Source organism: Larus michahellis, chromosome 8 (genome assembly GCF_964199755.1).
Source record: "Larus michahellis chromosome 8, bLarMic1.1, whole genome shotgun sequence".
Lineage (NCBI taxonomy): Eukaryota > Metazoa > Chordata > Aves > Charadriiformes > Laridae > Larus > Larus michahellis.
Genome location: NC_133903.1, coordinates 45,363,736 through 45,375,317, shown reverse-complemented (window position 1 = coordinate 45,375,317; position 11,582 = coordinate 45,363,736). Strand labels below are relative to the sequence as shown.

At 54.6% G+C, this 11,582-nt stretch overlaps 1 protein-coding gene across 19 annotated transcripts in view; it reads right to left on the bottom strand.

Annotated features, from left to right (window-relative positions):
* Nucleotides 1-4,105: 4,105 nt before the first annotated feature.
* Nucleotides 4,106-11,582, bottom strand: part of PTPRF (protein tyrosine phosphatase receptor type F) — a 393,802-nt gene continuing 386,325 nt past the window's right edge. For all 19 annotated transcript variants that reach the window (XM_074596399.1, XM_074596401.1, XM_074596398.1 and 16 more), the window contains 6 exons: nt 10,288-10,466; nt 7,681-7,807; nt 7,329-7,454; nt 6,538-6,692; nt 5,931-6,066; nt 4,106-5,792 (listed from right to left, as the gene is read on the bottom strand). In XM_074596399.1, coding sequence (XP_074452500.1) covers nt 5,724-5,792; nt 5,931-6,066; nt 6,538-6,692; nt 7,329-7,454; nt 7,681-7,807; nt 10,288-10,466 — 792 coding nt within the window. In that variant the 3' untranslated portion in view covers nt 4,106-5,723. The remainder of the gene's footprint in view (nt 5,793-5,930; nt 6,067-6,537; nt 6,693-7,328; nt 7,455-7,680; nt 7,808-10,287; nt 10,467-11,582) is intronic.

Sequence of the window (11,582 nt, the reverse complement as noted above, 5' to 3'; positions counted from 1 at the left end):
GCTCAGGCTCCGCGGGGCTCCCGGCCCTGCCCTCAGGGGAGGTGCCGGCATGGACCGGCCGAGCGGGGGCAGGAGCCTCGCCCGCCAGCCCAGCAGCGGTTTGCCGTCAGATATGGCAGGCTGCAGCGGGCAGCCCCGGTGCAGGGACCCGGGGCCCGCCCCGAGCGGCCGGCGAAGGCGGCTGGTCCCGGGGAGCCCCGGGGCCCTTCGCAGCGCCCGCGGGACACCTGGCGGCGGGGCGGCACGGAGTCGGAAGCGCTGGGTGTTAATCCTGTGTAAATGGGTGCTCCGGTGAGCTAATGGGCTTCGGGCGCTGAATGGTGACACACAATAGGCATGTGCCAGTTGAACGTATTAACCAAGCTAATTATACCCCTTACAATTTCTGTCTGTAAGCAAAGCCAAAGGAGTATTTGATACTATGCAAACTTCTGGCAGCGAAGGCGGCCTGGGGCTGGACGGGCGCCAGGCCCGGCCCACGTAAGGGAGTTTGGCCGGCACAGGCCGGTCAGCTGGAAACGTGGAAAAGTGCCCGCGTGGCCAGCGGACGCTGTCAGTAATCCACTGCCCTTGTGCCGAGAGCTGGGAGCTGGCAGCACAGCTTGAGCAGCAAAGGCTTTCGAGTGTGGACGAGGCTGACCCGCTTGACGGAGCCTGTCCAGGGATACTGACCTCCCCTTGGCTGGGACTGGCTGCAATTTTCACAGGTCGCGTTGTGCTAAATGCTTTTTAAATGTGTAAGTGCCAATAGGCAACCTTGACAGCAGGCACAACGCACCCGGAAGAGCTCTTAACCATCCTCAGAGGCCACACTGGGTCCTTCATACCTAAATAAAACCTTAATTTCGCTGTATGTTTCTCCTGACACACATTTCCTTCGATGTCAGGCCGCAGGCATGTGGCAGCACTGAAAACCTTACCAAAACAGCATTCCAACACAGATTTTTCTGTGGGCTGCTGCCTCTCTGACCCACTCAGACTCCGAATTGCCAGGCATATGGATCAGAACCCCAAAGTGGATTGAAATCACAGCAGGAACAACACTCAGCCTCCTACAGACGGCGGTACCAACACAGGCAACTGGCAGGTAACGGTTTTCAGACGAACTCTGCGTTTCTGGTCTAGCAAGCTGCACTTGCTAGCCATTAGTCAAGAAAGGCCAGCTCTCTGATATCAGGAGACACGAGCCAGTCTTTTTATGATGACGAGTGGTAAAATGTTGCTGTGAGCAGAAATGTGTAGGCAGGAAAGCTTGATGCCATATAGTTGTTACTGTGGACTGAGGTTACTTATAAACCAGCAAAAGGGCAACAATGAGCTTGTAATTGGAGGAATCAAAATTTTGCCTGCTCTCAGAAATAAACCAGGTCAGAACCGGCAAAAAAAAGAAAAAAAAAGATTCACTGTTAACTGAGAAACTTTACAAATGAAAATGGCAACATTGCTGAGATCAAGAAATGCCAGGACTGTGGGGGAAGGAGTTGCCAAGCTACTGTGAAGAGTAAGCTCAGATTTGTTCAGTGGTGCAGCTGTTTCTTTTCCTTATTTAACAACTATTTTGCCCTTGAAAAACAAAATTTAAAGTAATGGAATCCCAAAGGGCAAGTGCTTGGGCAGGATGTTATTTGGACTAGATGATCTTTAAAGGTCCCTTCCAAACTAAACCTTTCTACGGGCCTATGATTTAGCATCACTAGGAGGCAAGCCAAGCCTAGGCAGGGCCCACACAGCTCTCTTGCTACAGATAGCAATGGAATGAATTAAAAAAAAAAGAAAATAGGGCAGAAGAGCACCTCAGTGCCCAGGAATTCACCTTTGACTAGCTGCCATTTAGCTGCTGTCCCACCTGCCAAACTGTGCCCTTTACAAAGTTGCTTATCTGAGGCTTCATTAGGGCTACATGATACAATTAAGAAAAGAAAAAAAAAAAAAGCCAGGAGTAACTACTCAGCTCCATTGCTCAGCGCGAATAGGGTTGGTCTGTCAGACAGACTCCAAAGGAAAGAGGCCAAACATTGCCTTACAGCACCATTTTGTCTGTTCTCCGCAAATCTGGAGCACAGCATGGCTCTGCAGAGCCAGGCTGATACCAGAGGGAGGGAGACATCTCAAGCTGATGCCAGAGAAGATGGGGCAAAAAAAAGGCCAGCTAGGATAAATCCTTTCTGGGCAGGGAAAGTTGAGCACCGCAGCCCAGGCACAGCAGTGCCAGGCCCTGGGAAGAGGCAGCGTGGCTCAGCCTGGAGCACGGCACAAGCCACCGTGCTGGCTCCAGGGGCAGACCGGGCCAGCCTCCCTGTCTACGTGGTTAGCCTTTGGGTTTTGTTCCCCTTTTATTTTATTTTGTGCGATATGCAGAGATAAAGGGAAATAAATGTTAAAAGAATAAGTGCTTTTAAATGGCTATGACGCCGTCCCCTGTGGAGTGGTGTTAGCTGGGTGTGAGGAGGACGGGGGAGTGGGACTTTCTACCCCCGCCCGACTGAGCCTTCCCTGGCCCTGTGAGGCCACCACGAGGCTTTGGCCATGTGGCTTCACCATGGCAATAGCCTTGCTGCAGAGGCCTGGGCTTGGTCATGTTATTCCCGGTGTGGTCTGTGCCAAAACACTTGCGCACTCTCTCTCTCTGTCCTTCCTCCTGTTTCTGCTCAGCCCGTGGGTAAGCTCACTGACTATCTGAAAAAGTCCCTCTGTGCCTTACACATAGCATGCAGAGGAGTGGAGCCCACAGAGGTGGTCAGTTGGGAGTGTTTGGTCCCTCATATTTTCCCTGAGTCGGTTGGAAAGGGTTTGGGACAAGAACACGCATCAAGAGGGGAGGGGAGGCCCAAGTGTTCTTGGACAAGGAGAAAGAAGGCGCTTGTGCACGTATACAAGTGTTCTAGAAACTGCTGTTTTGGTGAGAGCATTTGAAACCATGCACAGACTAAAGGTTTGCTGCGCACGTGGCCGTGCCTGGTGAGTGCTTGGTGAGTGGCACATCCGTGTGGCAAATGTGTCCTCACCAGCTGTAGTTCTGTGGCATGGCCAAGGCATTTTCGCTGCGTGCGGGCAGGTGCTCACTGCCCACTTCCCAGCTGGCCGGCTTCCTAAAGCGCAGCACTTAGTGTGGCATCCTTCCTCCCCAAACACACCCGCAGGTGCCTGCTTGTCCGTGTAGCCTTGCCATCCTGGGCCCTGGCAGAGATGCAAAGCAAAGTGTCCTGATGCCAGCAGTGCTGGCACCTGCATGTGGGCACACAGCTGCGCACGTGTGCTGCCTCGCAAGGGCAGGAGCCAGGGAAAGGCTCCACCAGCCTCAGGTCACCCTGGGGGGGAACCACTGGGGTAGGAACCAGCCGGGCAAGAGGAAAACAGGATTTTGCATCTGGCACCTGCTCAGGTGCCGGTCTGGCCTGGCAGGAAACGCCACGTGTGGCTGAGCTCCAGCAAAGTCAGCGAGGAGTCAGTAAGAAGGTGCCCATAGTCGTGTCAGGGACAAGCTCATCACTCTTGCCTGCCACATGCTGCCACCCATCACGCACATGCTGGCCAGGGCGGACTGGGCTTCCTCAGGAAGGACGGACAGGCCATGGGGCTGTGGCCCATGTGGTTCTGCTCAGCAAAGCTCAGCATCACCCCAGGGCTGTATCCTGCTACATTCTGGGGTCCTCTGAGGATTAGTAACTCGCAGTAGAGCAGGTGGGAAGGGCAGGTCTCAGGCCCCAGCCACCACTGGGACAGCTTGTGCAGAGCATGGCCTGGGCAGAAAGTGGCTACCGGCCTCCTCCTGCTGGGAATGACCCATCCTTTGGGAAGTGGATGGGACCCAGAGAGGGCCATGGCTGCAAAGACAGACTTGTCAGGAGCCATTCTGGGAGCTGCCAAGGTCTGAAGACTCTGCTGGTGGGCAGGAGGTTGAGCACACACAGGTACAAAGGGGGTCGTCCAAAAGGGTGTGCAAGCTCCCTCCTGGCACAGGGTCCCCGTGGGAAGTGTAAGGCACTTGTGGCTGGGATGTGCTCATGGGAAAGGAGTTCTATGGCAACAGGCTGGGGAGCATGCCCATCTCCAAGGGACTCTGTGACCTCTGCTTATTGCTGAAGAAACAGACAGCAAAGCCAGCTTGTATGAAACCCGATTATTCAAATTTATTAACATCAAGAATTATGCAATGATGCTGTAGATTTTTTTTTTTATTAACAAATAGAAAACAGACTGTATACAACAGTGACCCCTACAGCACTATGCATCCACAAGGTAAAAATGAATGTGTCCTCCAACATTACCAACCCTGGATTGCTGATTTCAACGTAGCTTGGATTCTTAACATTCGGAATACATGTGATAATACAATTAGATACCCTTCCACCACCTTTATTCATAACTCAATGCACTCGAAAGAGGGCTGCTCACTCCCTGTCTTTAGTGCAAGCGTGATATAATAAGGAGTATTAATATATAGTACCATTAAATTAAGTCCAGTAGTCTTGCCACATTGGTTCATTAGAACGTCCTGAAGTAGCGGAAAGTACAATATTCTAGTGACTTTTAACATTTGCAGGATAGCAGAAATTATAGATACACCCAACCTCTGAAGCCATGTGTACTCCCCTCCCCTTCCCTGCAGTACCCTGCTTTCCAAAGAGAGCCTGCCCGGCTCCGCTCTGGGGACGGCTGGGCTTGTGCTCCTTGCCTTTGTAAATGCTCCGATGCACTTCACTGGTGAGAGGTGACAGAATGGCGCTTGCACGCACGGAACCGCGGGATTAACAAAAAGGGCCGTGTCTCGTTCTTTCCATCCCCTCCCCGGGGGAAGTGTGGGACCCGCTCGCTTCTCCTGCCCCCTTCCCAGCGAGACACACAAAAATAGGCTCCAAAGCCCGGAGCCCAGGATTTCGGGTCTCTCACAAACAAGGCGACGACAACTCACGTCATATCGGGATCTGCCAATACACACGGTCACTGGATTGGTTTAACACGCATCGTAACAGGACTGAACGGTTTCCAGCTGACAAAGGGGACCGCTTCTCCAGCGACCCCACATGCCCTCCCAAACTCAAACCTACTCAGGAAATAATGGGGGGGAAGGAAAGGCTAAAAAAATAATTGGTAGCTTAGGTCCAGTTCCATGAAATTTCATATTCTACAGAGGACTAAAAAGCAGCCTACGGGGAATGGAGCCGGGCAGGAACCACAAGCCAGCTGCTGCAAATTACCAAGGAAGCTGCACTAAAATGGGCAGAACCAGCAGTGACTGGGCTGAAATAAACACAGGGCAGTAAAAAATGTAAAAGCAAAAGGAAATTTAAAATAAAAACCCAACTCCCAAAGGTTTGGCGGGTCCAGTTCTGCCTGGGCAAAACATTAAGACTTGCAAAAAATAAAAAATAAAGAGAGAGGAGATTATAAAAACCACTAGTAACTATTTTACATGTTTAAAAAAAAGATCCCATTCCACCCACCTAAAGCCTCGCTGTGAAATGCAGTCGCGTGAGAGAGGGCGAGAGATGCACATGAGCAGAAATTCAGCCAGAGACTGGAAATGCTTTTGGAGTCGGATTCCCTCGTTTGGCGCTGGGGCGAAGATCCTAAATGCCGTGGTCAGAACTGGTTGGCGTGGAGGTCTGCTGCCTGGGCAGCACCTCCATCTGTACAGAAGGACTGAGGAATGGGCGGCTCTGGCTCAGAGGGACCCGTCTCCACTCCTAGACATCCCCACCGCGACTGGAGGAAAGCACTAGTTACGTTGCATAGTGGTCGAAGCTGCCGAGATACTCCAGTGCCGCTCTGTAGCACAGCTGGTACTGGTCCTGCAAGGCAGCAAGGGGGGAAGCGTGAGAAGCTGGGACCCAAGGACATCGGGCAGCAGGGTTGCACATCCAGAGATGATGTCTCCCCTCCCTTCTCCCACAGATCTCACACCACCCCGGGGAGGAGGGGACACTCACCTCTGTCTGCACCATGGCTGGTCGCTGTGTCCGCAAGGTCTTCACCGTCTGGAACATGTCCACCACCCCCTCGTAGCGCATCCTCTCCAGCACGATGCTGAGCGTGATAAACACGCCTGTGCGCCCGACCCCAGCACTGTGCAGAGGGAACAAGAGGTGCTGTTAGAGACCCACCAGTCTCAGCGAGGCTCTGCAGAGCTCCTAGGAGAGGTGCAAGCTCATGGAGCATGGGGATGTCCTCAGTGGAGCCAGGACAGACCACAGGCACATTGTCTGCCAGAGGTGCCCTCTCATCCCCGTGGGGCCCACTGATTCTGCTTTGCCTCTGGGCCAAGCTGCTGTGGCACCTGGCCCTGCCCGAGGACTCTTCCAAGGAGGTAGAAATCAGTACCACCAGGGCACTGCATTAATCTAGTCATCTGTCAGAAAGGCCGCCAATGGCACACATGGACGTTGCCGCCTCCTTGTCCCCTCCCTGCCTCTTGTCAGTGGTATGCAGGAGGGGCACCACGTGCTGGGGAGCTGGCAGCTGCCAGGGTAAGCGAGGCAGGGGACATCTCTGAGGGCTGAAGAATGCAGAGGTGGATGTTTATCTGTTCCCACTCACCTGCAGTGCACCGTGATGGGCCCATCCTGTCCGAACTGCTCCTTGGTCTTGTGCACCTGCCCAATGAAGTCGATGAAGCCCTCTCCTGTCTTTGGCACTCCCTGCTCAGGCCAGTCTGTGAACTGGAACTGGCGGATGGTCCGTGACTGGCCGTCCTGCAGGGGACAGTGGTGTTAGCCGTGAACCGTGGGTGAGCAGACAGCAAGAGGGGCTGATCTCGCTCCCCTCAGCACTGGTGCTGCTGACCTGCTCTCAGACCCCCTGGCCCAGGCCAGGTGAGAGGGTGCACAGGCCATGGATAAGCCCAGGCAGACCTTTCACCGCGCGTTTGGGGCCTTCCTCTGCTCTCCTATGTTCACCCCAGGGTGGCTGAGCTGAGCAGGACTTTGGGCCCCTGCAGGAAATGCTGGGCCAGTGCCCTGGTCCTGTTTGGTGCCCAGCTCTGCCACAGGACCTCACTTACTGTCACACAGGGGTCCTGTGCCCGGCAGATGCTGCACACCGAGTGCAGAGGAGCCCGTGTTAAATGTTTGCCCAAGTGCACAGCACAGGCAACGCAGGGTCTGGTGCTGATAGGGATTCCTGAGCTGCTCACCGAGGCTGACACAGCCGGCAAGGAAGAACCTGTGGTGACAGGAGCAGCAGCCCCTTCTGCCTGCAGTGCAAGGCAGCACCTTGCCTTCCGGTTCCTCCAGGAGCTGCCGCACAATCCCTTTGCTGGCCTGGGCAGGGCAGAGCTGGGGCAGAAGCACAGGAGGCAAAGGAGCTGGGGAGCCAGCAGTTGCACTTACCCTGGCATCTGTCACCTTGAACTCCCGGAGGATGTACTGCGGCATGTTGTACTCTGCCATGGGGTCCACCACGAAGTACTGGTACCGGGCAGAGCGCTCTGCGGGCCAGTACTGATGGCACTTCTCCTGTGGATGAGGAGCACAGCGAGACATTAACACCGACAAGCTGCTGCTCCTCCCTCCCGCTCCCTGGGAGCATACGTGGCTGTGGGGCCAAAGGGTCAGCCAGAGACACGCCAGCAGGAGGCTGGCCCAGAGCGGCTGGTGCTGGGGACAGACTGGGGTGAGCTGAGAGGTCGTGCCCACAGACAGCAGCCACACAGCCCCCTTCTCCCCTGAGCAGGATTCGTACCCGGCCCATCTCGCGCAGCTTTGTCAACATCACCACGATGGTGGAGTTGTGCTCCCAGAGCATCCGCCAGAAATCCTCTGTGGTCTCGGCCAGCGGTCCCTGGGTGGCGATGTAGGCCTTCTGCTGCCTGTGACAAACATAATGGTGCTCAGAGCAGCTCCTGGGAGATGGGCAGCAGCCGCTTCGGGGAGCTGGTGGGCTGGGAGGGCTGGAGGCAGGGACCCCGTGCAGCAGGACTGATAATGCAGCTGCAGCAGAGAGGTCTCTAGGACTAGCCACGTACTTGGGGAGAGGGATGAGCCTGCCCAGCGCATGGCTTCTAAGTGCTCCCCACAGACGCAGTGAGCACCACTGGGTGCAGGATCCAGAAAGGCTGCTAGTCCTTGCTGGGGTTACAGTGTCCACAGCCCAGCCTCTCCCTGCTGCTTGTCCCTAGTGCTGCTGCACCGAAAGCCTTCTCAGCGCCCAGGCCCACGTGAGCAGGCTGCCAGCACCCATCTGGGCTGGGAGGAGAGGCTGTGCTTGGGGACGACCCTGCGCTTTTACTCTATGCAGCACCCACTGTCCCTCCCATTGCATGGGAAGACACAGAGCAACTGAACCAGGTCACCTGGATCACGCATGCCAGCTAATAACTAGGGCAGTGTGGAAACCACCAATACCATTTTGCCAACTTCTCTGAAGCTTCCAAATTTGTGCTTGGTTCCACTGCGCACCAGAGCATCCCTCAAAATGTCTCGTGTGAAAGCAGAGCTTGCCCTGTTCCAGCCTGGCACCCACCCTGAAGAAAGCACCCTTGGTGCTTTGGACTCTGAGAAGTGCAAGCTCCGGTGTTTTGGATCTTTGGCTCACCGAGCGCCCAGCCTGGCACGCTGGTGCCACCTGCAAGAGATGGGTCTGATGCCGTATGGGTGGCCGAGACACGGTCTCGCTTCACCACAGCGGGGCGCCGGAGCCCGCAGGATGAGGGCAGCATCCTCCCGTCTTGCATTTCATCTCTCCACTGGTGCTAAAAATTAATGAACATGCTGCAGGACAGCTGTAAAGTGCAGGATGATGACAGGGGCTGCTTCAAGGTGGATTTATAAAACATCATAAAAAGCAGGGAGTGGGGGTGCAGAATGAAACAAAAGATCTAATAAAGATGCAGCATCAGTGATGTCTGCAGGACCTTGGGCCAACTGATCTCTTTAGATAATACCGAGAAGATTGCTTGCTTCAAAGGAAAGGATAGGAAGAGATAACAGCACTCTTCAGGGATGGGGTAGGTAGCACATGAAATGGTACCACCTGCCGTGCTGGCAGCCCTCCTTCTGCAGCATCACCAAGGGGCAAAACCAGCATCGCTCTTAATCAGCTCTGGAGCCAGGGCACTGTGGCTGCAGCCCACCTGTCAGACACCGGGCTGCCGGGGTGGGCGCGCAGGCAGGCAGCCACGTTAATGACACGGTGCTGGGTGGCTCAGAGCCACACAGGCAGGAGGGAGCAGAAGCTGCTCTGTGACAGCTTTCCTCCAGCCCCTTCATCCTTCCCCATTACTCTGTCCCACCCCGAGGGAGCCTGGCTCGCTGTTGTTTTGCTGTGTTGGGATGCTCCCAGAGTTGCTCCCCTTTTGCTCCCTGGCCACTCTTGCCTCCATGTAGCCCTTCCCCCTGGGAACCCTTGTGGGCTCAGCTGCTGGAGCAGGGATGCAGGCACAGAGCCACTGGCCTGGCTGCACCAACACCTTTGGCAGTGCCTGTTGCTCCTGGGAGGTCACCAGCCCATAATAAGCATTTGGGCAGAGCCAGGCTGGAGGGGGACTGTGCCACATTCGTCATGCGCTCCTGCACTGGGTGACCCTACTGCGATGGTGCACAGAGAGATGACAGGACTGAGCGCTGTATGTGCGTTGTTGGGGTTTGGTCTGGATTATCGTCCAGGGATTGGACGGAAAGGAGACATGCCCACTGGGCTGTTTCCCTGCATTCTCCCCCTCTTCTGGCACTTAGCATCATAGAATGCAATGCCAGCAGTTAGATATGGAAACCATAAGTATTATTGCCCCACTAGATCTTAATTTGTGCTTTCTAAAAGGTACCCTGGGGAGCAGAACCAAATGGCAGGCTCTCCAGTGTCCAGCACCAACCCTGCCTGAGGATCCACAGAGTCCCCCCAAAATCAAGACACCGCATAATGAGCCTCGGGCTGCTGCCTGGATCAGCCATGCAGTACAAGCACACTTCTACCTCTGGTTGCTACAGCTAGTGAGGTGGGGCAGGTTTGCATTAGATGCTGCAGATATAAAACACATGCCAAGGAACGCCTACCAGAAGACCCTATAAACCTCCACAGGAGCCAGCACAGCCTCCCACCCCAGCCATGTGGGCATCTCTCTACAGCAATACAAGCCAGCCTGGCAGCGCTCACTCACGAGCAGTCTTCACGCACTGTAACTATACACACTCCAGCGCCTGAGAAGACGGTAATAGATAAAATGCAACGAAGTGATCCCCAACCCACCTCTGGGCAGCCAGGACCAGTCCTTGGGAAAGAGAAGAAGGGGGTTCTGCCCAGGTTCCCAAGCGGCCAGGACAGCCTGGCCCAGGCACCTAAGGTGGCTCTTACCTGTACCCATCTATGAAGCTGGCATTGATGTAATCGGAGCCCTCGACACCCCGGATGGGCTGCAGACAGACTCTTGTCAGCTCATATGGCATGATGTTGACGAGGCGATTCTTGAATTTGTTGCACGGGAGGTTGGCACTGATGAAACGTGAGGTATGTGCTTTAGAGTTGGCCAGCAGCTGAAAGAGAAGAAGACATGTCAGACGCCTGCTGGGGATGTGGCAGTCTGGGGGTAAAATCAGGACCCTGGCAGCAGGGCAGGCAGGAGTCCCTCCGAGCACACAGCCATGCTCCCTTCCTCTGACCAAGGGACAGCCACTGGGGAGCAGGGTCTTTCCGGACCAGATGAAGGGCTCTGCCACCATGTTACGAGGAGGCTGCACCTAGCTGCTCTATTTCACAGTAATTGGCCACAGCCCCTCTGCTGTGGCATTGCACACCTAGGAACTGCACGGCCTCGCTGCTGGCTTTTGGTGCGCAGCTGTAGGTGACAGCAGGGGAACCACCTGCACTGACCCGCTGGCGCAGCCCCAAAGCCACATATAGAGGAGTGGAGACCCACAGCAGCTCTCTGACCCACAAGGGCCAGGACATGAAGCTCTGTACCTCGCTGAACCGGGGACACATGCCTGGTGGCGTCAGAGAAGGAAAGCTTTCCAACTTCCAACAATGTCTTACTATTTACTTCTCACCCCAGAAGAACCCAAGAAAATGTGAGAATTGTGACAGTTTTAGGTAAAGAAGATCTATTTTGGGTTACTGTGAGACATTTTATGGTTCTGTTTGAGCCCTGTAAACCGGAGTCATGGTAAATGTGTTACTTAGATCTGCTGTCAGAGACATTAAAACAGAAATCCCTCTTTTTTTTTCCTTTTTCTTTACTTTCTTTTCTTTCTTTTTTTTTTTTCCCCTGGCATCTCCAGAGCCACCCTTCTCTCTATGTGTGGCAGCTGGTCCTTGGCAGAGGCTCCCTGGAGAAGGACAGGGTTGCTCTTTGGGGAGTGATACAGCCATGTGAAGCCCTCCCATATCCTGCTCCTGAAGGTTTCCCACACAGTGGACACTGCCAGGGCACGGAGAGGGGCAAGTTTTATTACTGTTCTGAAGAGGCCCTTGGAGGAACAGCAAATTTTTTTCTTCCTTACAATAGAGTTGCTAAAGTTGAGCCTAATTTTGTGGCTCTCTCGAGAGGCTTCTCAGGGCAGGTGTCACCATGAAATACTAATGCAGCATGTTCTACTGTCCTAAGCCCAGGACACCATCAGCTCTGGTAACCATGGGACAGAGCTGCTCAG